Source organism: Haematobia irritans, chromosome 4 (genome assembly GCF_050003625.1).
Source record: "Haematobia irritans isolate KBUSLIRL chromosome 4, ASM5000362v1, whole genome shotgun sequence".
NCBI classification, from domain to species: domain Eukaryota; kingdom Metazoa; phylum Arthropoda; class Insecta; order Diptera; family Muscidae; genus Haematobia; species Haematobia irritans.
This window is the reverse complement of record NC_134400.1, coordinates 162,993,004-163,017,719: the sequence shown is the minus strand read 5'-3', so window position 1 is coordinate 163,017,719 and position 24,716 is coordinate 162,993,004. Positions and strand designations below refer to the sequence as shown.

General features: G+C 33.8%; 1 protein-coding gene across 1 annotated transcript in view; it reads left to right on the top strand.

The window, feature by feature from the left end:
* LOC142236388 (hemicentin-2-like) overlaps positions 1-24,716 on the top strand; it is a 61,446-nt gene that overhangs the window by 9,498 nt on the left and 27,232 nt on the right. The window contains exons 2-4 of the mRNA XM_075307625.1: positions 10,801-11,006; positions 13,938-14,148; positions 19,243-19,370. Of these exons, the coding sequence (XP_075163740.1) occupies positions 10,801-11,006; positions 13,938-14,148; positions 19,243-19,370 (545 nt within the window). The remainder of the gene's footprint in view (positions 1-10,800; positions 11,007-13,937; positions 14,149-19,242; positions 19,371-24,716) is intronic.

Genomic DNA, 24,716 nt, shown 5'->3' with positions numbered 1-24,716 from the left:
AAATTTTGAAAAAATTTTCTACAGAAATAAAATTTTAACAAAATTTTCTATAGACATAAAATTTTTACAAAATTTTTTATAGACATAAAATTTTCACAAAATTTTCTATAGAAATAAAAATTTTGACAAAATTTTCTATAGAAAGAAAATTTTGACAAAAATTTCTGCAGAAATAAAATTTTAACAAAATTTTCTATAGAAATAAATTTTGACAAAATTTTCTATAGAAATAAAATCTGGGTAGATTATTTTTGGCTCGAGTGGCAACCATGATTATGAACCGAATAAAATTTGAACAAAATTTTCTATAGGAATAAAATTTTGACTATGATGACAATTTTATTGTGAACCGAATAGAAATAAAATTTTCTATAGAAATAAAATTTTGACAAAATTTTCTATAGAAATAAAATTTTGACAAAATTTTCTATAGAAATAAGATTTTGGTAGATTATTTCTGGCTCTAGTGGCAACCATGATTATGAACCGATATGGACCAATTTTTGTGTGATTGGGGATTGGCAATATATAACTATAGACCGATATGGATCAATTTTGGTATGGTTGTTAGCGGCCATATACTAACACCACGTTCCCAATTTGAAACGGATCGGATGACTTTTGCTCCTCCAAGAGGCTCCGGAGGGCAAATCTGGAGAACGTTTTTTTATGGGGGCTATATATAATTATTAACCGATGTGGACCAATTTTGGCATGGTTGTTAGATACCATATACCAACATCATGTACCAAATTTCAGGCGGATCGGATGAAATTTGTTTCTCTTTGAGGCTCCGCAACCCAAATCTGGGGATCGGTTTATATGGGCGCTATATATAATTATGGACCGATAAGGACCAATTTTTGCACGGTTGTTAGAGACCATATACAAATACCATGTACCAAATTTCAGCCGGATCGCATGCAATTTGCTTCTCTTTGAGGCTTCGCAAGCCAAATCTGGAGACCGGTTTATATGGGGTCTATATATAATTATGGACCGATGTGGACCAATTTTTGCATGGTTGTTAGAGACCATATACCAACATCATGTACCAAATTTCAGCCGGATCGGATGAAATTTGCTTCTCCTTGAGGCTCCGCAAGCCAAATCTGGGGATCGGTTTATATGGGGGCTATATATAATTATGGACCGATGTGGACCAATTGTAGCATGATTGTTAGAGACCATATACCAACATCATGTACCAAATTTCAGCCGGATCGGATGAAATTTGCTTCTCTTTGAGGCTCCGCAAGCCAAATCTGGGGATCGGTTTATATGGGGGCTATATATAATTATGGACCGATCTGGACCAATTGTAGCATGATTGTTAGAGACCACATACCAACACCATGTACCAAATTTCAGCCGGATCGGATGAAATATGCTTCTCTTAGATGCTCCACAAGCCAAATCTGGGTATCGGTTTATATGGGGGCTATATATAATTAAGGACCGATATGGACCAATTTTTGCATGGTTGTTAGAGACCATATACCAACACCATGTACCAAATTTCAGGCGGATCGGATAAAATTTGCTTCTCTTTTAGGCTCCGCAAGCCAAATCTGGGGATCGGTTTATATGGGGGCTATATATAATTATGGACCGATGTGAACCAATTTTAGCATGGTTGTTAGAGACCATATACAAACATCATATACCAAATTTCATCCTCATCGGATGAAATATGCTTCTGTTAGAGGCTCCACAATCCAAATCTGAGAGTCCCTTCCCAGCAAAAACTCTCATTACCCGGTAATCTTGTAGGTAAGCCTATTTAAAAATTAATAACCACTTATTAATTGGCATCGTTTCGGATTACATTTACATACGCATGTCCTAGGAGGAAAGTACTTCTCCCCAGGCATACTTTCGGCCATAAAATAGGTAGTGCATTTAAAGCATATAATCACCTAATATGTAATGACTTATTCGTAGATACACCAAAGCTTGCAAAATAGCCATTTTTTTATTAATATTATTTGTTAATCTATTAAAAAACTTTACAATAATGTTAAGGCCTCAGCGCCTTAAGGCATTTTTGAGGCAAGTTGGCAAATGTGTGACAAAGATAAATGTTTTTAATATATTATAATTTTAAAAATATAAGTACGAAATTAAAAAATCAAAAAGAAAGAGAAAAATAATAAAAAGAAATTACAAAAATAAATCCATACCATAAACCATAAATTTTGAATGTAATTTAAGCTAGAAGTATCTCAACATTTTCAAGCAAATATTTCTTAAGTTTGGTCTTAAACAGCGATATATTAGATGCATGCTTCACATCATGGGGTAAGGCATTAAATAGGGAAGTACCAATGAACTCAATTCTCTGTTTGGTAATTTCCAATCTACACCTCACTACCCTTAAAGATGTTCGGTTTCTAGTGTTAAAAGCAGATTGATTCCTGGAAAACTTGAACGTAGAATAGCCGATATTTTTCTCAGTCTTATAAATATATAGCAACAACTGATATCTATACAAACCATGTACATGCAAAATATTCTTAGAAATTTCCGCGTATAGTGGTATCGTCGAAAACCTCATGGGCAAGTTAAAGACGGCCTTGAGGGCTTTATTCTGAATGCGTTGTAAGGAACGTAGAGCTGAGGTATTCTTCCATCCAAAAATGACTGCCAAATAACCAAGATGACTCTGCACCAATGACTGATATAGCATCATCTTAGTTTTGGAGTCCAAAAGGTACCTCATCTTAAAAAGAATTCCTAACGCTGGAGCTACTTTGTTCTTCAGACTAGATATATGAGAGTCCCAAGATAAATTATGCTGAAGTAATATACCTAAATATTTCACTTCCTTGACTTCGTTAACTACAATACCATTGATGGATATTGAAAACTCACTAACAGCTTGGTTCGACGTCGGTCTAAAACGCACCAATTTCGTCTTCGACGAACTTAATACTAACTTATTTAACCTCGTATATTCAAGGATCAAGGCCATATCCCTTTCCATAGCGTTCTTTAATGTCACGTCGTTTCTATATGGGTAAAGCAGACATATATCATCTGCAAACATATACATCCGGCCATCTAACCCCAGATTGGATAAATCATTTATATAGATAAGGAAAAGTAGTGGACCTAAGCAACTTCCCTGCGGAATTCCATGCCTTACGACTGATACATTACTTCCCTCTCCAGATACTACCACATACTGCCTCCGATTTGTCAAAAAACTTCTAAACAATTGTAATTCATCACCTCGAATACCATAATATGACAACTTCCGAAGAAGTACGTGATGATCTACAATATCGAAGGCTTTTGTCAAATCTAAAAATAGGGCACCTACACCTCTATAACCATGATCTATACTACAGTATATATAATTCAACACATTTAGCACTGCTTCATCTGTCCCGCAACCTCTCCTAAAACCAAACTGATATTTATAAATGATATCGTTTTCCTCAAGATATTTCATTATCCTGGCTTGAATCAATTTCTCGACAACAAGATCCACTACTGGCAACACAGATATAGGTCGAAATTGATGAAGTTGCGTAGAATTTGACACTTTTGGAATCGGTGTAACTTTGCTTATTTTTAAACAATCGGGGTAGCTGCTGCTATCTACAATATTGTTAAAGATTGACACCAAGGATGGGGCCAACAACCCCCGGCATTCAACTAAAATGTCTGCCGAAATTCCATCATATCCTGCAGAAGTGTTCCGCTTCAAATTCCTCACAATTTCATCAATTTCCTGAACCTCGACACTTATAGTCTCAGGCAAACAAATCTCGAAAATATTGATTTCTATCGCCGATTACAATGGATCAAAATATGGCGAGTGGTGCTGTACAACTGAATAGAAATAGAATATTGTATAAATAAACAAAAAATCTAATAAATAATCTTAATACGATTACACTCAAATTAATGTCACACTTAATATAGAAATATATGTAGGTTGTTTAAGGGAGTTGTATTCGTGAATTACGTTATAATATATCCAATAGCCAATTCACATAAGGTTCGAAATCTACTAAAAGTTGATTTTAAGTCTCTTTTTTATAAGGCAAATGACATTTGAAATTTAGTTTAAGTGCATTTTGGATTATTATCATATTATGTTTATTTAAAACATAATATGATAATGTCATTAAACACAATTATTATGAAATATTTGTGATAAAAAATTCTTAACGGAAAAATCTTCAGAATTACCGTTACATTACATATTCTTTTTGATTTTTTATGTAAGTGCTCGATTATGATGTGAATACTTATATTAACTACAACTGCCTAAAAATTTGAGAATAACAATTCGAAAATCACCGAGAAGTATTTATTTTTGTCATTACAAGTTAGTCATTATAACTCGCCGCAATGTAATGCAACGTGTAATGACAGCTTTACTCCTGGGCTGTACGTAAAAGTAGACCGATATGGCCCATTTTCAATACCATCCGACCTACATCGATAACAACTACTTGTGCCAAGTTTCAAGTCGATAGCTTGTTTCGTTCGGAAGTTAGCGTGATTTCAACAGACGGACGGACGGACGGACGCACATGCTTAGATCGACTCAGAATTTCTCCACGACCCAGAATATATATACTGTATGGGGTCTTAGAGCAATATTTCGATGTGTTACAAACGGAATGACAAAGTTAATATACCCCCATCCTATGATGGAGGGTATAACAAGTAAGGAAAGTCTAAAGTCGGGCGGGGCCGACTATATTATACCCTGCACCACTTTGTATATATACATTTTCGATACCACATCACATCCGTCAAATGTGTTGGGTGCTATATATAAAGGTTTGTCCCAAATACATACATTTAAATATCACTCGAACTGGACAGAATTTAACAGACCTCTACAAAATCTATAGACTCGAAATTTAAGTCGGCTAATGCACTAGGGTGGAACACAATGTTAGTAAAACATATGGGAAACATTTAAATCTTAAGCAATTTTAAGGAAACTTCGCAAAAGATTATTTATGATTTATCGCTCGATATATATGTATTAGAAGTTTAGGAAAATTAGTGTCATTTTTACAACTTTTCGACTAAGCAGTGGCGATTTTACAAGGAAAATGTTGGCATTTTGACCATTCTTGTCGAAATCAGAGAAACACATATATGGGAGCTATATCTAAATCTGAACCGATTTCAACCAAATTTGGCACGCATAGCTACAATGCAAATTCTACTCCCTGTGCAAAATTTCAACTAAATCGGAGCAAAAAATTGGCCTCTGTGGTCATATGAGTGTAAATCGGGCGAAAACTATATATGGGAGCTATATATAAATCTGAATATATTTCAACCAAATTTGGCACGCATAGCTACAATGCTAAATCTACTCCCTGTGCAGAATTTCAACCAAATTGGGCCAAAACTCTGGCTTTAAGGACCATATTAGTCCATATCGGGCGAAAGATATATGGGAGCTATATCTAAATCTGAACCGATTTAAATCAAATTTTGCACACTTGACTATACTACTAATTGTACTCCTAGTACATAATTTCAACCAAATTCGGCCAAAAATCTGGCTTCTATGCCCATATAAGTCTATATCGGGCGAAAGATATATATGGGAGCTATATCTAAATCTGAACCGATGTCAATTAAATTTTGCACCCTTGACTATACGACTAAGTGTTATGTTTGTACAAAATTTCAAGCAAATCGGTATAAAACTCTGGCTGCTGGGTCCACATTAGTGCATATCGGGCGAAAGATATATATGGGAGCTATATCTAAATCTGAACCGATTTCTTCCAAAATCAATAGGGTTCTATTCTGACCCAAATTAGGAACATGTGCCAAATTTGAAGGCGATTGGACTTAAATTGCGACCTAGACTTTGATCACAAAAATGTGTTCACAGACAGACGGACGGACGGACAGACGGACATGGCTATATCGACTCAGGGACCCACCCTGAGCATTATTGCCAAAGACACCATGTGTCTATCTCGTCTCCTTCTGGGTGTTACAAACATATGCACTAACTTATAATACCCTGTTCCACAGTGCAGAGCAGGGTATAATTAAAAACTTAATCTAGAAAAATTGCGAATTTTTGAAAATATTTGGGGAAAAACGTTTCAGACAAGTGTTAGAAAGCATTAGAAATCATAAACAAATGTAAAAAATATTTATTTGACAAAATATTATTTTTTTTTAATTCACATCACATAACAAGCCCATGTTAAATTCATCGCTTCTGCGCCAATTTTTCATCCAGAAAAAAAAACATCTTCGCTACTTCTGTGGCGACCCTTCTTTTGCTGGGTTATTATATGATCGTAATATGACACAAAGGCATAACATTCGAACTATTTCTCAAGATGTTCTTTAGTAGTATGAATGAAAAAATAGAAAACGCATCTTTAAATCTCACCAGATGTGATTTTTTCTAAAATATTATTACACGTTTTTAGTTTGTTAATGTCGGCGTATGTTTTTGTATAAATACATTTTTATACCCACCACCATAGAGTGGTGATGGGAGTGAAATATTGATTTTCAACTATATAAAGTATATATATTCTTGATCAGGGAGAAATTCTAAGACGATATAAGCATGTCCGTCTGTCTGTTGTAATCACGCTACCGCCTTCATTAATGGCGGTATCGTCCTGAAATTTGGCACAGATTCGTTTTTTACTTGCAGGCAGGTCAAGTTCGAAGATGGGCTATATCGGTCCAAGTTTTGATATAGTCCGCATATAAACCCTCCTCCCGATTTGGGGTCTTGGCCTTATAAAACCCGTAAATTGTATCCAATTTGCCTGAAATTGGAAATCTAGAGGTATTTTAGGATCGTCAAAAGGGGCGCTGAAAATTGTTCCTATCGGTCCATGTTTTGGTATAGCGGGTGTATCGGTCCATATTTTGGTATAGTTCACATATAGACCGATCTCCCGATCTTACTTCTTGAGCGTCTAGAAACTGTATTTAAATCCAATTTGCTGAAATTGGGAATCTAGAGGTATTTTGGGACCATAAAGAGGTGTATCGAAATTGGTACGTATCGGTCCATGTTTTGGTATAGCCCCCATATAGACCGATCTCCCGATTTTATTTCTTGGGCGTCTAGAAACTGTATTTTCTGTACGATTTGCTTGAAGTTGAAAATCTACAGGTATTTTAAGACAACGAATAGGTGGGTCGAAAATGGTGTGTATCGGTCCACGTTTGGTATAGCCCCCATATAGACCCTATTTGACTTCTTGGGCTTCTAGAAACCATAGTTTTTATCCGATTTGTCTGAAATTGGAAATTTAGAGGTATTTTAGAACCATAAATAAGTGTGTCGAAATTGGTGTATATCGGTCCATGTTTTGGTATAGCCGCCATATAGACCGATCTCCTGATTTTCGTCTTGGGCTTCTAGAATCCGTAGTTTTTATCCAATTCACCTAAAATTGGAAATCTAGAAGTATTATAGGACCGCAAATAGGTGTGCAAAAAATTGTGTGTATCGGTCCATGTTTTCGAATAGCCTCCATATATGTTAGACCGATCTCCCGATTTTGCTTCTTGAGCTTCTAGAAACCGTAGTTTTTATCCAATTTGCCTGAAATTTGATATCTAGAGGGACCATAAGTAGTTGTTCCGAATATATTGTGTATCTGTACAGATTTTGATATATTTCCTCGACCTCCGATTCGGGTTGTAGATTCTGTAGATTTTTCAGAACCACAATTAGGTGTGCTGAATTCGGTGTGTATCGGCGCATGTATTTGGCATAGCAACAATATAGTAGACTTTCTTCCAATTTAACCCCTTGGTCTTATATTAACCGCAGTTTTATCCGATTGGCCTGAAATTGTAACGGATTTAGTTTTTATCGGTCCATTTGGTAAGGCTTTCATAAATACCTATTTCACTTCTTGAGAGTATAGAAGACGCACTGATCATGAAAATAACTTTAAACTGAAAGTAAGATTTCCAAATTGTACTTCTGCTAATCATTTTGATAATGCGGGTAAAATTCTACAAATTTTAGATTTCAAATCAAGGCGTTATTTCATTATTTTCTTGCACACTTACACGTGGTGTTTATTATTCCTCAAAAATTCAAACAAAAATGATTGTTATAAATCCAGAATCTCATCTAGTCTTCATAGGTGGAATCTTTAAATTTATCTTCGAACTCATCTCCTTAGGAGAATATCTGTAATTAACTCCACCTGAAATTCTTTATATTGTCAAGTAACCCGCTACGACGAAGGGTTTTCAAAGGAAGCTACTATATTTGATGCATGGTGCTGGGTATTTAAGTTTCGGCCCGGCCGAACTTACTGCTGTGCATACTTGTTCCATTTAAATTTAATTCTCGCAAAAACAAAAAAAGTATATACAGCAGTAAGTTCGACCGGGCCGAATCTTAAATACCCACCACCATGAATCAAATATAAGAGTTTCCTTTGAACATTTAAGGGGGGTTTGATGACAGATATTTTCCCAAGCAGATCAATTCAATCAATATGCTTCCCGAAGATAAATGTAAAGATTTTACCTATGAAGACTAGATGAGATTCTGGATTAGTAAGAACCATTTTTTGTTTAGAGGAATCATAAACATATCTTGTAAGTGTGCAAGAAAATTATGAAAATCGCCTTGATTTGAAATCTAAAATCTGTAGATTTTTACCCCAATTATTTAAATGATTACGAGAAGTAACACTTGGAAATGTTACATTCAGTTTCAAGCAATTTTCATGATCAGTGCACCTTCTGTACCTTCAGGGTGTAAAATCGGTTTATATGGAGGCCTTACCAAATGGACCGATAAAAACTACATCATATACACTGCTTTGTGTGCCTAAAATACCACCATATTTTCAATTTGTGGCAAATCGGATAAACACTACAATTTCTAGAAATCCTAGGAGTTAAATCGGGAGATCGGTCTAATGGGGCTATACCAAAAACATGGAGGGATACACACAATATTCAGCACATCTAATTGTAGTTCTAGAATGTAGACCCCATATCGGAGGGCTGGTTTATAAAGGGGCTATATCAAAAACTCTACCGATACACAATATATTTGCCATACCTCTTTATGGTCCTAGAATACCTCTCGATTTCTAACTTCAGGCAAATTGGATAAAAACTACGGATTCTAGAAGCCCAGGAAGTAAAATCGGGGGATCGGTCTATATGGGGGCTATACCAAAACATGGACCGATACTCACCATTTTCGGCACACCTCTTTATGGTCCTAGAACACCTCCAAATTTCCAATTTTAGGCAAATTGGATAAAAACTACGGATTTTAGAAGTCCAAGAAGTAAAATCTGGAGATCGGTCTGTATGGGGGCTATATCAAAACATGGTCCGATAATCACCATTTTCGGTACACCTCTTAATAGTCCTAAAATATCTCTAGATTTCCAATTTCGGGAAAATTGGATAAAAACTACGGTTTCTATAAGCCCATGACACCAAATGGTGGAATCGGTTTATATGGGAGCTGTATCAAAACCTGAACCGATGTAGCCCATCTTCAAACTTGGCCTGCGTGCAGACAAAAGACGATCCTGTGCCAAATTTCAAGACTATAGTTCCATTATTGCAGACTGTAGCGTGATTACAACAGACAGACAGACGGACATGCTTATATCGTGTCAGAATTTCTCCCTGATCAAGAATATATATACTTTATATAGTCGGAAATCGATATTTCGATGTGTTACAAAGGGAATGACAAACTTATTAAACCCCGTCACCATTCTATGGTGGTGGGTATAAAAATTGAAAAATTGAAAATTCTCGCAATTTGCAAAACCTTCTCAAAAGAACTTCCTTGAATGTGAAGAAGTCAACTACGCGTAACACTTTCATTTTTCTGTTTTACTTTTTTATTGACATTTAATTGTCAATAGAATTTTAAATAGTTACATTTAACGGAATTTGTTCGGGTGTACAAAGTGGTAAAGGTTTTGAAATTCGTATTCTCGAAAATTCATTCTGTTGAGTTGCAGACAGATGTCAATGTTAAAACTCCATTAATCAAGATCCTGCAAAGAGTGAAGGATAACGGGTAAGCCACTATAAACTTAGTTGTATTAAACCATGTGGAAAACTGTATTTGACAAAAGTGATTTAGTGGGTGTTAAAACATGCAACCACAAACCAAGGACAGGAAAAAATACAAAGTATTGGAACGCATACTGTTCGAGGCACATGTGGCGCCACAAGGATTCAACTTAAGCTAATGATAGATGGAAATCAAACTCAGAGCATCATTGAAGAATGTGAGTGTAATACTCCAATCTTGTATCTAATGAACGCCGCGAATATGTTGAGGATATAGGGCAGAATGTCATTCACAGGCAATTTGTAAGAAATTTATTTTAATTATTAAACAGAACAGAAGAGCTCCAAGAGTATCCTAATAACCGGTTCCGTGCAGTATATAATGGCGGTGTTTAGGATAAAGTTAGTATACCCCCCTTCATTTTTATAACCTCCACCATCCTATGGTGGATGTTATAAAATAAGGATTAATGCTGTACTTTCAGTATTGTAGGCTTTTTTTACACTCCATCATAAGACATACAATTTAGAAGGAAATGTTAGGAAGGTTTAATACACCTTGGCATCGGTTACCACAATCCAAGTAATTCGATTGTGACTGACATTCTTTAGTAGAACTTTGTACAAAATCCAGGGGGGAGGATACATAAGATTCAGCCGTATTTACTTGCCCCGCCTGACTTACACCTTTACTAACTTCTTATTATGAGATAATTTATTTGAGAATATTTTTTTTTAATTTCTTTTCAGATTTGGTACACAGCGAAGAAGTAACTGAACCATTCAATGCATTCAAAATATATGAAGAGACCATGGCAAAATCAACTGTACCCGCATATACACCCCCACCGTGGATAGATCCATATTTTGATCCTGCAACCCCGAGGAATGTAACTGCCCTAATGGGGAAATCAGCCTATTTAAGTTGTAGAGTTCGAAATTTGGGTAACAAAACGGTAAGTAGAACTTATGTTTTGAGAAAAAAAAAAGAAATCAGCTTTATTCAGGAAACCAAATGGTGCTGCAATAGCCATACGATTAACTTTTAATAGACGACGTATTTCTTTTTATACCCTGCGCCACACTGTGGAACAGGGTATTATAAGTTAGTGCATATGTTTGCAACACACAGAAGGAGACGAGATAGACACATGGTGTCTTTGACAAAAATGCTTAGGGTGGGCTCCTGAGTCGATATAGCCATGTCCGTCTGTCCGTGAACACATTTTTGTAACCAAGGGATTAGGTAGTAATTTAAGGCCAATCGACTTCGAATTTGGCACAAGTATGTGTTTTGGGTCAAAATAGAACCCTATTGATTTTGGAAGAAATCGGTTCAGATTTAGATATAGCTCCCATATATATCTTTCGCCCGATATGCACTTATGCGGCCCTAGAAGCCTGAGTATTACCCCAATTTGGTTGAAATTTTGCACTAGGAGTACAATTGGTAGTATAGTCAAACGTGCACAATTTTATTGAAATCGGTTCAGATTTAGATATAGCTCCAATATATAGCTTTCGCCCGATTTGCACTCATATGACCACAGAGGCCAATTTTTAACTCCGATTTAGTTGAAATTTTGCACAGGGAGTAGAATTAGCATTGTAACTATGCGTGCCAAATTTGGTTGAAATCGGTTCAGATTTAGATATAGCTCCCATATATATGTTTTTCTGATTTCGACAAAAATGGTCAAAATACCAACATTTTCGTTGTAAAATCGCCACTGCTTAGTCGAAAAGTTGTAAAAATGACTTCAATTTTCCCAAACTTCTAATACATATACATCGAGCGATAACTCATAAATAAACTTTTTCGAAGTTTCCTTAAAATTGCTTCAGATTTAAACGTCTCCCGTATTTTTTACTAACATTGTGTTCCACCCTAGTGCATTAGCCGACTTAAATTTTGAGTCCATAGATTTTGTAGAAGTTTATCAAATTCTGTCCAGAGCGAGTGATATTTAAATGTATGTAGTTGGGACAAACCTTTATATATAGCCCCCAACACATTTGACGGATGTGATATGGTATCGAACATTTAGATCTACAAAGTGGTGCAGGGTATAATATAGTCGACCCCGCCCGACTTTAGACTTTCCTTACTTGTTTTTGTTTCATACACGCAAAGAAAAAAAAAACGTTTGGAAAACGTGTACCGAAAACGTTTTTCTTTTGTTAGAGTTTTTTGAATTGCTTCGAAAATTTTCGTTTGTTACAAAATTTTTATTTTTTCAATAAAAAAAGATATTTTTGAAACAACAACCCAGTCCATTTCGTTTATATCAAACACTGTTCTTTTCTGACTTTAGGTCTTTAATAAGACACATTTAACAGTTCAAAATTTAATATACTACAATGTGATGTAGAAAATTTTTTTCGGAATCTTCCGAACATATCTGGAATATATGTAAAAAAAACTTTGGTCGAAGCAGGGATCGAACCCACGACCCTTGGCACGTAGCAACCACTGCTTCACGGTGCCAAACTAAATGTTTGTTTCTGTTAAATAAACTTTGTTTATTCGGTTAGTGGGCGCCGCAAGCTATGCTATATAAATATAACTTATATGGATATTTATCTATTGATGCCCATAACAGGTACATAGCTCAGTGGATAGTGTGTTGGCTTACAAAGTACATGGTCCGCGGTTCGATTCTCCGTCCAGGCGAAAGGTTAAAAAAATTTTAAAAATTTATAAAATCGTATAATTTCTTCTACATTTTTGGTATTACAGGAAAAGGTGTTAAGAACTAAAAAACCTCGTGGATGTGAGAAAGATTTGAGGGAAAATGCAATTAGCAAGAAAACAATGTTTTTTTTTTCTTGAGTTTGTCTTTATGAAATTGTTTTTACATCCTGGAAAAGAATAAACGTTTATCACAAAAAGTGTATACTTTTCTTCCAAATACACTTCCTTACAGCGAAAAGCAAATGAGAAACGAACTTTGTTTGTCTAAAATTTCGTTTGGGAGGAAAGAACTATTTTTTTGCGTGTACATAGATATGCCATATATAAATACTTCTTCAGAACAAAGAAATCGCTTTTTTCATTCGATTTAGGTGAAACTGTTATTTTGTGATCTAAAGAGGCGGGACCGACAATTCGCAGATATAGGGAGACTTCGCTTTTGTTGAGATCCACTCAGGTTGCCACTCAATTCATACATAATGGAACAAAATTTGAAAGAAAAAATTTACCAAAAAACTACCAATCAAAAAATATTTTTTCTATAGAAAATTTTGTCAAAATGTTATTTTTATGGAAATAAGCCAAAATTTATTTCTACAGAAAATTTTGCTACAATTTTATTTCTATTAAAAATTTTGACAAAATTTTATTTCTCTTACTTGGAGAGGAATATTTTAGAAAGTTTACCAAAACATCAAGAATTCTACCAATCTCTCAAACAGAAAAAAAATCTACCATTTTTGATAGAATTCTACCAACTGTGGCATCCGGGCCTCAGGGGTCGGCTCTGAGTAAAGACACCATCTGTATGTGTCGTCTCCTTCTGGATATTACACCATGATTGCCACTCGTGTCAAAGATAACCTAATTTAAGGAAATTAATAAAATCTACATAATTAAAAAAATCTTATTTTTAAGTTTTTGACTTTAGCCAATGAATTTTGAAATTTTGACAAACTTTAATTTCTATAGAAAATTTTATCAAAATTGTATTTCTATAAAAAATTCTGTCAAAATTTTACTTTTATAGAAAATTTTGTCAAAATTTTATTTCTATAAAAAAAGTTCATCAAAATTGTAATTCTATAGAAAATTTTATCAAAAATGTATTTCTATAGAAAATCTGATCTAAATTTTATTTCCATAGAAAATTTCGACCAAATTTTATTTCTATAAACAATTTTATTTTCAGGTATCTTGGATACGACATCGAGATATGCATATCCTTACCGTGGGTACCTACACTTACACTACTGATCTACGTTTCCAAGCCATACGTCACAGTGAATCTGACGATTGGACTTTACAAATAAAATGGGCGCAAAAACGTGATGCTGGTGTCTACGAATGTCAAATCTCAACTCAACCCGTACACAGTTATTTCGTGGATCTCCATGTTGTGGGTAAGTCATATAAAAAAAAAAAAAAACAAGTAAGGAAAGTCTAAAGTCGGGCGGGGCCGACTATATTATACCCTGCACCACTTTGTAGATCAACATTTTCGATACCATATCACATCCGTCAAATGTGTTGGGGGCTATATATAAAGGTTTGTCCCAAAAACATACATTTAAATATCACTCGATCTGGAAGAATTTGATAGACTTCTACAAAATCTATAGACTCAAAATTTAAGTCGGCTAATGCACTAGGGTGGAACACAATGTTAGTAAAAATTTGGGAAACGTTTAAATCTGAAGCACTTTTGAGGAAACTTCGAAAAAGTTTATTTATGATTTATCGCTCGATATATATGTATTAGAAGTGTAAGAAAATTAGAGTCATTTTTACAACTTTTCGACTAAGCAGTGGCGATTTTACAAAGAAAATGTTGGCATTTTGACCATTCTTGTCGAAATCAGAAAAACACATATATGGGAGCTATATCTAAATCTGAACCGATTTCAACGAAATTTGGCACGCACAGCTACAATGCTAATTCTACTCCCTGTGCACAATTTCAACTAAATCGGAGCAAAAAATTGGCCTCTGGGGTCATATGAGTGTAAATCGGCCGAAAGCTATATATTGGAGCTATATCTAAATCTGAACCGATTTCAACGAAATTTGGCACGCACAGCTACAATGCTAATTCTACTCCCTGTGCACAATTTCAACTAAATCGGAGCAAAAAATTGGCCTCTGGGGTCATATGAGTGTAAATCGGCCGAAAGCTATATATTGGAGCTATATCTAAATCTGAACCGATTTCAACCAAATTTGGCACGCATAGCTATAATGCTGATTCTACTCCCTGTGCAAAATTTTAACTAAATCGGATCAAAAAATTGGCCTCTGTGGCCTCTGAGTGTAAATCGGCCGAAAGCTATATATTGGAGCTACATCTAGATCTGAACCGATTTCAACAAAATTTTGCACACATAGCTACAATGCTAATTCTACTCCCTGTGCAAAATTTCAACTAAATCGGAGCAAAAAATTAGCCTCTGTGGTCGTATGAGTGTAAATCGGGCGAAAGCTATATCTAAATTAGAACCGATTTCAACCAAATTTGGTACACTTAGCGATACTATTATACGTACTCCTTGTGCAAAATTTGAACTAAATCACGGCAAAACTCTGGCTTTTGAGACCATATAAGTGCAAATCGGACGAAAGATATATATGGGAGCTATATCTCAATCTGAACCGATTTCAATCAAATTTACCAACCATTGGTAGAATGTTACTTCTACTCTTTATGAAAAATTTCACGTAAATCGGTAGTAAACTTTGGCCTCTGTGGTCATATGAGTTTAAATCGGACGAATGATATATATGGGAGCTATATCTAAATCTGAACCGATTTCAATCAAATTTACCAAGCATTGGTAGAATGTTACTTCTACTCTTTATGAAAAATTTCACGTAAATCGGTAGTAAACTTTGGCCTCTGTGGGCATATGAGTCTAAATCGGACGAGAGATATATATGGGAGCTATATCTAAATCTAAACCGATTTCAATCAAATTTACCAAGCATTGGTAGAATGTCAAGTCTACTCTTTATGCAAAATTTCACGAAAATCGGTAGTAACCTTTGGCCTCTGTGGTCATATAAGTCTAAATCGGACGAAATATATATATTGGAGCTATATCTAAATCTGAACCGATTTAGCTGATATTTTGCAAGTTTTTGGAGACTCATAAAATATTCGGATATACTGAATTTGAAGAACATCGGTTGATAAACACGCCAATTATGACCAGATCGGGGATAAATATATATGGCAGCTATATCTAAATCTGAACCGATTTTTTCCAAAATCAATAGCGATTGTCTTTGTCCCAAAAAACGACCCCATGCCAAATTTGAGGACGATCGCACTTAAACTGCGACCTGTACTTTGCACACAACAATACATGAACAGACAGACAGACAGACAGACGGACGGACAGACAGACAGACAGACAGGCGGACATCGCTAAATCGACACAGAATTTAATTCTAAGACGATCGGTATACTAAACAATGGGTCTCAGACTTTTCCTTCTTGGCGTTACATACAAATGCACAAACTTATTATACCCTGTACCACAGTAGTGGTGAAGGGTATAAATATGGGAAATATGAAGCGGGAGAAATTTTAATGAAATTGTACAAATAGATTTATGATTTTTCAGGCGATACATATGTATTCGAGATATAGGACAATTAGAGTAATATTTACAATTTTTTCTACTCAGCAGTGGCGATTTTACAAGGATATTGGTTAGATCTCGCCAAGATATGTGGTCAAGTGTGGGTTGTGATATATTATTTGGTCTAGTCGGGCGACTTGGAGCCTTATTTAAAACTCATCCGTTCTGTGGAAATTTTGGCATTGCATTGTGTAGGATATGGCTAAGATATGAGGAAATCATCACAGAATTTTGTGTAAAGTGTGAGAATTTTAGCCATAGTTGTATTCTCTGAGGAAACTATCCAGTCAATTGGAGGAAAATCCCATTGAAATGGGTCTAAAATATGAAATAGTCTACCATATTTCCCCAACTCTGGTGTACGTACACTGAAAAAAATATTGTCGTGAGGTCAAAGATTTCATGTCTTTAAAATACGAATACAAATTTTGCTTAGCGTAGAACACGCATTTCTCTAAAATAAAGTTATTTTCCTTGTCCAAAAGTCGATAAACTTTTCAATGAAGTCGTATTGTCCTTATAATTAAGTGATTTGACTTAAAAACATGAAAGAAAAAATTTATAGGCTAAGGTTAACTTGACTTTAATAATTCAGAAAAAATCTTTAAATTTAATGAAATTGTCTTTAAATTTGTTGTCTTTTTGCATCTTGACTACAAAGCAAAAAATCGTTCAAATATAGGACATGTTTTTCAAAACTTTATTTTAAAGAAGTTTTTTACTTCAAACATAGCATAATTTCTACTGGAAGTCGAGTCCTAATTTGGAAAATAAAATTGCCGTTAACTCGTTTTTAAAGGACTTATATAGTATATGAAGAAAAAAAAGCTGAGAAAGCGAAAAATTAAAATTTGCTTCCTAGAAGCAAGTACAAAAAACCTAAATTTAAAAGAGAATTGTGTCTTAAAAGTATCCTTACTTGTATTCTCCGCTTCTTTGGCTCGGAATCAATACCAAATTTTTTAAAGTAAAGACAAAATCTTTGGAACCGAGTATGCTTTTTTTTCAGTGTATATATGTGAGCTATATACAATCTGAACCAATTTTGACTAAATTTGACATGCATAGTTAGAATAATAATTCTGTTATCTATGCGAAATTTCACGTAAATGGGAGTATAACTTTGGCCCACCTGGTCATATGAGTGCAAATCGGACGGGAGATATATATGAGAGCCATATGTAAATCTGAGCCGATTTCAACCAAATTTGCCACAATTACCTATACTACTAAACGTACCCCTTGTGAGAAATTTGAAGCAAATCACGGCAAAACTCTGGATTTTGAGGCCATATAAGTTCAAATCGGGTCTATGATCACTATTTCTTGGCGTTACACACAAATGCACAAACTTATTATACCCTGTACCACAGTAGTGGTGAAGGGTATAACAAGTAAGTAAAGTCTAAAATCGGGAGGGGCCGACTATATTATACCCTTCACCAATATATATACCAACATTTTTGATACCATTGTAACACCTTCAAATTTGTTAAGAGCCTTATTTATAAAGGTTTATATTCTCACATACAAATATTTAAATATGAACGGATTTGGACAAAACTTTTTAAACTTTCACCAAATGTCTATACTAAAAATTTAAATTGGTTAATGACCGGTACGGACCACAATGTTACAAAAAAAAATACTGGAAATATTTAAATTGCATAAAATTTCGCAAATCTGCATTTATGATTTATAGGTCGATATATACGAATTGGAGTATAGGTAAATTTGAATCATAATTGCTAAATCGGAAGAACATATATATGGGGCCTTTGTCTAATTCTGAGCCAATGTTGATCAAATTTTACACACGTTGCTAAAATTTTAATTGAACTCTCAGTGCAAAACTTCAAAATTTTCGAAATGAAACTTTGGCTTCGTGGTCGTATGAATTTGGATCGGGCGAAATATATATATGGGAGTTATATATAAACCTGAACCGTTTTTAACCAAATTTGGCATTGGTATGTGATAGTCTTACTCTCTGTGCAACACTTTAAGTAAATCGGAGTAATAGTTTGACCTCTGGGGCCATATAAGTGCATATATGACAGATACATTTAAATCTGAACCGATTTCAACCAAATTCGGTGTGCATATTTATAATGTTAATTCTACTCCCTGTGCAAAATTTCATGTAAATCGGAACAAAATATTGGCCTCAGGATCCATAGGAGTGTAAATCGGGCGAGAGCTATATATAAATCTGAACCGATTTCAACCAAATTCGGTGTGCATATTTATAATGTTAATTCTACTCCCTGTGCAAAATTTCACGTAAATCGGAACAAACTATTGGCCTCAGGGACCATAGGAGTGTAAAGCGGGCGAAAGCTATATATGGGAGCTATATCTAAATCTGAACCGATTTTTTCCAAAAACTATAGGGATCGTCTTTGAGTCGATAAAGAGCCCTACGCCAAATTTGAAGACGATCGGACCTAACCTGCAAGCTGGACTTTGCACACAGACAGACGGACATCGCTAAATGGACTCAGAATTTAATTCTAAGCCGATCAGTATACTAAAAGATGGGTATATGACTACTCCTTCTCGGCGTTACATACAAATGTATAAACTTATTATACCCTGTACCACAGTAGTGGTGAAGGGTATAATAAAAATTATTATATATATCCCAAATAAAATTTTATATATATAACAAGTTTGTAACCAAACTTTTCGACAAAACTATAAAAAAAGTTTAACAAAGAACAACGTTTGTGACCCTCTTTTCCCAAATCTTTGAATGTTGTTAGTTGTCGATGTTTAGTTACATTTTCTATCGAATTGCAAACTAATTATTCTCCTCATTTAATTTTTGTGACAATTTCTTTGGTTTTTTTTCAGTGCCAACAGCTAATATTCATGGTGGGCCAGATTTCCATGTTGACAAAGGAAGTACCATAAATCTAACATGCACAGTAAAATTCAGTCTCGAACCACCAGCGTATATTTTTTGGTACCATCATGAGGAGGTAAGTGTGATAATATTGTACCGTATTTAATGTGGATCGTTTACCAAACCTTTTATTATTTCATAGTAAATAAGATCAAGAGTCGGGCGGGACCACCAACGCCAAAAAAAAAATATATTTTCCTCAGAAATGAAATTTTAGACATATGAAATTCCTTCCATATATATGGCTGAAAAACTGCAAGTGACCACTGAAATCTACATTGCCTTTTTGTGCCTGTGGCATTTTAGAGAGTAATGTTGGCACTAAAAACTACTAAAGTGTCGATCATATCCATAATATCACCCGCCTTGTAGTAGCGAATTTTTTTAACCACATCGAAGCTTTATCTAAATCTCAACCACACAAAAAAAAAATTCATGCCCTCCACCATAGGATGGGGGGTATATTAACTTTGTCGCTCCGTTTGTAACACATCGAAATATTGCTCTAAGATCCCATAAAGTATATATATTTTGGGTCGTGGTGAAATTCTGAGTCGTCCGTCTGTTGAAATCACGCTAACTTCCGAAAGAAACAAGCTATCGACTTGAAACTTGGCACAAGTAGTTGCCATTGATGTAGATCGGATGGTATTGCAAATGGGCCATATCGGTCCACTTTTACGTATAGCCCCCATATAAACGGACCCCCAAATTAGGCTTGCGAGGACTCTAAGAGAAGCAAATTTCATCCGATCCGGTTGAAATTTGGTACATGGTGTTGGTATATAGTCTCTAACAACCATGCAAAAAGTGGTCCACATCGGTCCATAATAATATAGCCCCCATACACTGAAAAAATATTGTCGTGAGGTCAAATATTTCGTGTCTTTAAAATACGAATGCAAATTTTGCTTAGCATAGAAGACGCATTTCTCTAATATAAAGTTTTTTTCCTTGTCCAAAAGTCGATAAACTTTTCAATGAAGTCGTATTGTCCTTATAATTAAGTTATTTGAATTAAAAATGGGTATCATAACATGCAAGAAAAAATGTTTGGACTAAGGTCAACTTGACCTTAATAATTCAGAAATATTCTTTCAATTTAATGAAATTGTCTTTAAATTAGTTGTCTTTTTGTATCTTGACTACAAAGCAAAAAATCGATGAAAAATATATGACATGTTTTTCAAAACTTTATTTTAAAGAAGTTTTTTACTTGAAACACAGCATAATTTCTACTGGAAGTCGAGTCTTAATTTTGAAAATAAAGTTGTCGTTAACTAGTTTTTAAAGGACTTTGATAAAATATGAAGAAAAAAAGCTGAAAAAGCGAAAACTTAAAATTTGCTTCCTTGAAGCAGTACACAAAACCCAAATTTAAAAGAGAATTGTGTCTTAAAAGTATCCTTACTTGTATTCTCCGCTTCTTTGGCTCCGAATCAATACCAAATTTTTTACAATAAAGACAAAATCTTTGGAACCGGGCATGCTTTTTTTTCAGTGTATAAACCGATCCCCAGATTTGGCATGCGGAGCCTCAAAGAGAAGCAAATTTCATCCGATCCGGTTGAAATTTGCTACATGGTGTTAGTATATGGTCTTTAATAACCATGCTAAAATTGGTCCACATCGGTCCATAATTATATATAGCCCCCATATAAACCGATCCCCAGATTTGGCTTACAGAGGCTCAAAGAGAAACAAATTTCATCCGATCCGGCTGAAATTTGGTACATGATGTTGGTATATGGTCCCTAACACCAATGCAAAAAGTGGTCCACATCGGTTGATAATTATATATAGCCCCCATACACTGAAAAAACAGTGAACCCTTTTCCATTGCAAAATGAACTAAACTGTAGTAATATTGACCATGATTTAGCCCTTAAGATTTTTTTCAACTTATCTAGTTTATAATTCTATTAAATTTTAGTTCATCTATAACATTGTAGTTTAGTTCATTTTTACAACACCATAAGATTTATATACCCCTACCAAGTTAAAAAGTCAGTATTATTTTGGTTTACTTGCTTATTTTTTGGGAAACCCGATAATAAAAATTGGTTAACAGTCTCTTTAAAATGTCGACAACTAAACTATTTTTCAATCAATCATTCCACAGTACAGAGAAATTAAATAATTAAAGGAACAACAAACCGTTTTAAAATTATGAAAATTTTCATACATTAAAATTAAACTTTCTTTAAGCAAAAGTACTTTATTATAAAAACTTATGATTAAAGTTCTTAATACAATGTTTTTTGTGAATAAAAATTATGACCACGTAGAACAGAGAGTAGTTAATTTGAACCCGCTGTTTGGACATTTTGACTTATCCTTTTTTTATTCATCGTAGGAAATTTTTCACATATCTTGCTGGAAAAAATGGAAACAAAAATGGAAATTGTTAAAAAATAACACCATGTAATGAAATATAATTTTTAATTCTTCATTTTAGCTTGTAACTTACCATACCATATGTGGGGGCATTTTATCAAATGGTGTAGGGAATTCTACTTTTCTTTGGAAAACGTATCTCATTAAATGTGTACCTGAAACAATTAGAGAAATAATGAAGTATTCTAAATAAACTCATAAAAATGTGTTGTTATCGATGTGAAGTATATAATAAAATAAATGTTCTAGTTGAAAGAAAGCCAAAGTTTTAATATAAAACTTACCAATTCTCTATTAAATTGTATGCTGAGGGGAGATATAAAAAGTTGTCCAAATTTATTTGGGTTACTCTGAAATTAAATATTTATTTTTTACATTAAATAAAATTATTAAATAGGTTTTCAAAAAATCTAATGAAAAAAATAATAATATGCTTAAAAAAACCTAGACAGTCATTATTCGTCAAAATGACGACACATAATTTCATTTTCGATTTAAAATGCATTTTAGTCTATTGGGAAATGGTAAATTTAAATTATACTAATTCGACCGTTTTATGAATTTTTGTTTCATACTACATAAAAAAAATTGAATAAGAATATAAATTGAAGTTTGTTCACTTTTTCGCTCACGATGAAAATTATAGCGTCTTGAAATCAGCCGTAGTCAAAATGACAAAGGATGACGTTAATGTACAAAAAATAAGGATGACTGTCGAGGGTTAAAAGAAAGTTAAAGAATCCTTACCAATTCACTATTAAATTACAGGCAAAGGAGTACTAAAAATGTGTCCAAATTTTTAAGGGTTATTCTGAAATTAAATATTTGTTTTTACATTAAAAAAATTACATAGGTTTCCAAAACATTTGATTAAAGAAATACTAAAATAAGGTATTAAAAACCTGTAATTTTGATGATAAAAAGGTCACAAAAACGTAAATATTCTAGTTGAAATAAAGCCAAAGTTTTAATATAAAACTTACCAATTCTCTACCTTTTTAAATTTGTTTGAATCCGTCTGGAGTTGCTCTGAAATTAAATATCGCTTTTACAACAAAGAAAAACATTAAACTGGTTTCCAAAAAAAAATAATTAACAAATAATAATATACATAAAAAATATTCTTTTCAAAAGAAAGCCATATTAAAAAAATACTTACCAATTTATGAATAAACTATACGCTGAGATATTACAAAAATTTTCCAAATTCATCTGGAATTGAATATTAATTTTTTACATTGAATAATAAAAATTTCAATACACTTTCAATTTCAACATATTTTCCTAAATATTCTTAATAACTTTTTTTTAAACTACCGATAAAATATTATAAAAGGTTTAATAAACAAACACCAATATATGTCTCAAAAATCCAAAATATTCCATGCCTTTATATTCCCTTGTTGTATACATGCTTAAAAGATGCAACAGCCCACGCCAACGCCAACTATACAACTGAAGCATGCCAAACAAAACCAAGCAAAGCCAAAACATTCCTACAACAACAAAAACACATGTGCCTTTATTGAAAACAACACCTCATCCAGCCAAATAAACTATCCACGAATAACAAACACACACACACACACACAAACCACTAAATGAACAAAAATAAAAACAACCCCACGCTCATGTATACACAACAAAACTCAAGTAACATTATCTTTACATTAATCACATTCCACTATGTCGATAAAGATCTCCGTACTATGCATTAGTTCATCGCATCTGCTGACAATTTACTCTAAGAATAATATTCGTAAAGGCACACCAGTTTATGAACGATGAAACGTTTAACTTAAAATTTGCAAAATTTTCATGAAATGTTATCTACCATTTTTGACGAAAATGTCTATAAATTTAATTACATGTGAACTAAAAATATTTCATTGGGTAATTTTTTACCAACAATTATTAACTATAGGAATTGTCAGTAAGAAATTGCTATCCACTTTTAAGTTCATTTTTCGTAAAAAAATATTTTCTCGTACAAAAAAATCTTATAGTAAATTGCACTTATTATTTAGAAAATACTTTACATTTCACAAGTAGTTTTATAGCATGACAAACGAATTTTTAACTACCTGTTAAGAAATTTTTTAAGGAAATTTCCATCGTATTTTGTAGGCCATGAACTAAACGATTGTTACTTAGAATTTGTAAAATTTCCTTTCGAGTAGTTAATTTTCGTTGAAGATACGAAAAATGAACTAAAATTCTGGAAAATTCTTGTAATAAATTATTGTAAAAATCTTCTTAAATTTACGAGACACTTTTTTTTCTGTGTATGAACCGATCCCCAGATTTGACTTCCGGAGTCTCTTAGAGAAGCAAAATTCATCCGATCCGTTCAAATGTGGAACGTGGTGTTAGTATATGGCCGCTAACAACCATACCAAAATTGGTCTATATCGGTCTATAGTTATATATAGCCAATCCCCAATCACACAAAAATTGGTCTATATCGGTTCATAATCATGGTTGCCTCTCGAGCCAAACATAATCTACCAAAATGTTATTTCTATAGAAAATGTTAAAATTTTATTTCTATAGAAAATTTTGTTAAAATTTCATTTCTATAGAAAATTTTGTCAAAACTTTATTTCTCTAGAAAGTTTTGTCAAAATTGTATTTCTATAGAAAATTTTGTCAAAATTTTAATTCTATGGAAAATTTTGTTAAAATTTTATTTCTATAGTAAATTTTGGTAATTTAATATATACCACGTATGGACTTACTTACAATTTAGAAGACGGTGTTAGGAAGTTTTAAGATACCTTGCCATCGGCAAGCGCATGCCAAGTAATTCGATTGTGGATGGCAGTGTTTAGAAGAAGTTTCTACGCAATCCATGGTGGAGGGTACATAAGCTTCGAGCTGGCCGAACTTCTGGCCGTATATACTTGTTTTTTGATTCAATCACGAAATTTATTGATCCAATAAAATTTTTAATTGAAATGGTTTCAATCACGAAAATGATAGTATCAATCACAGTTTTAATTGAGCATTAACAAATAGTTGATTA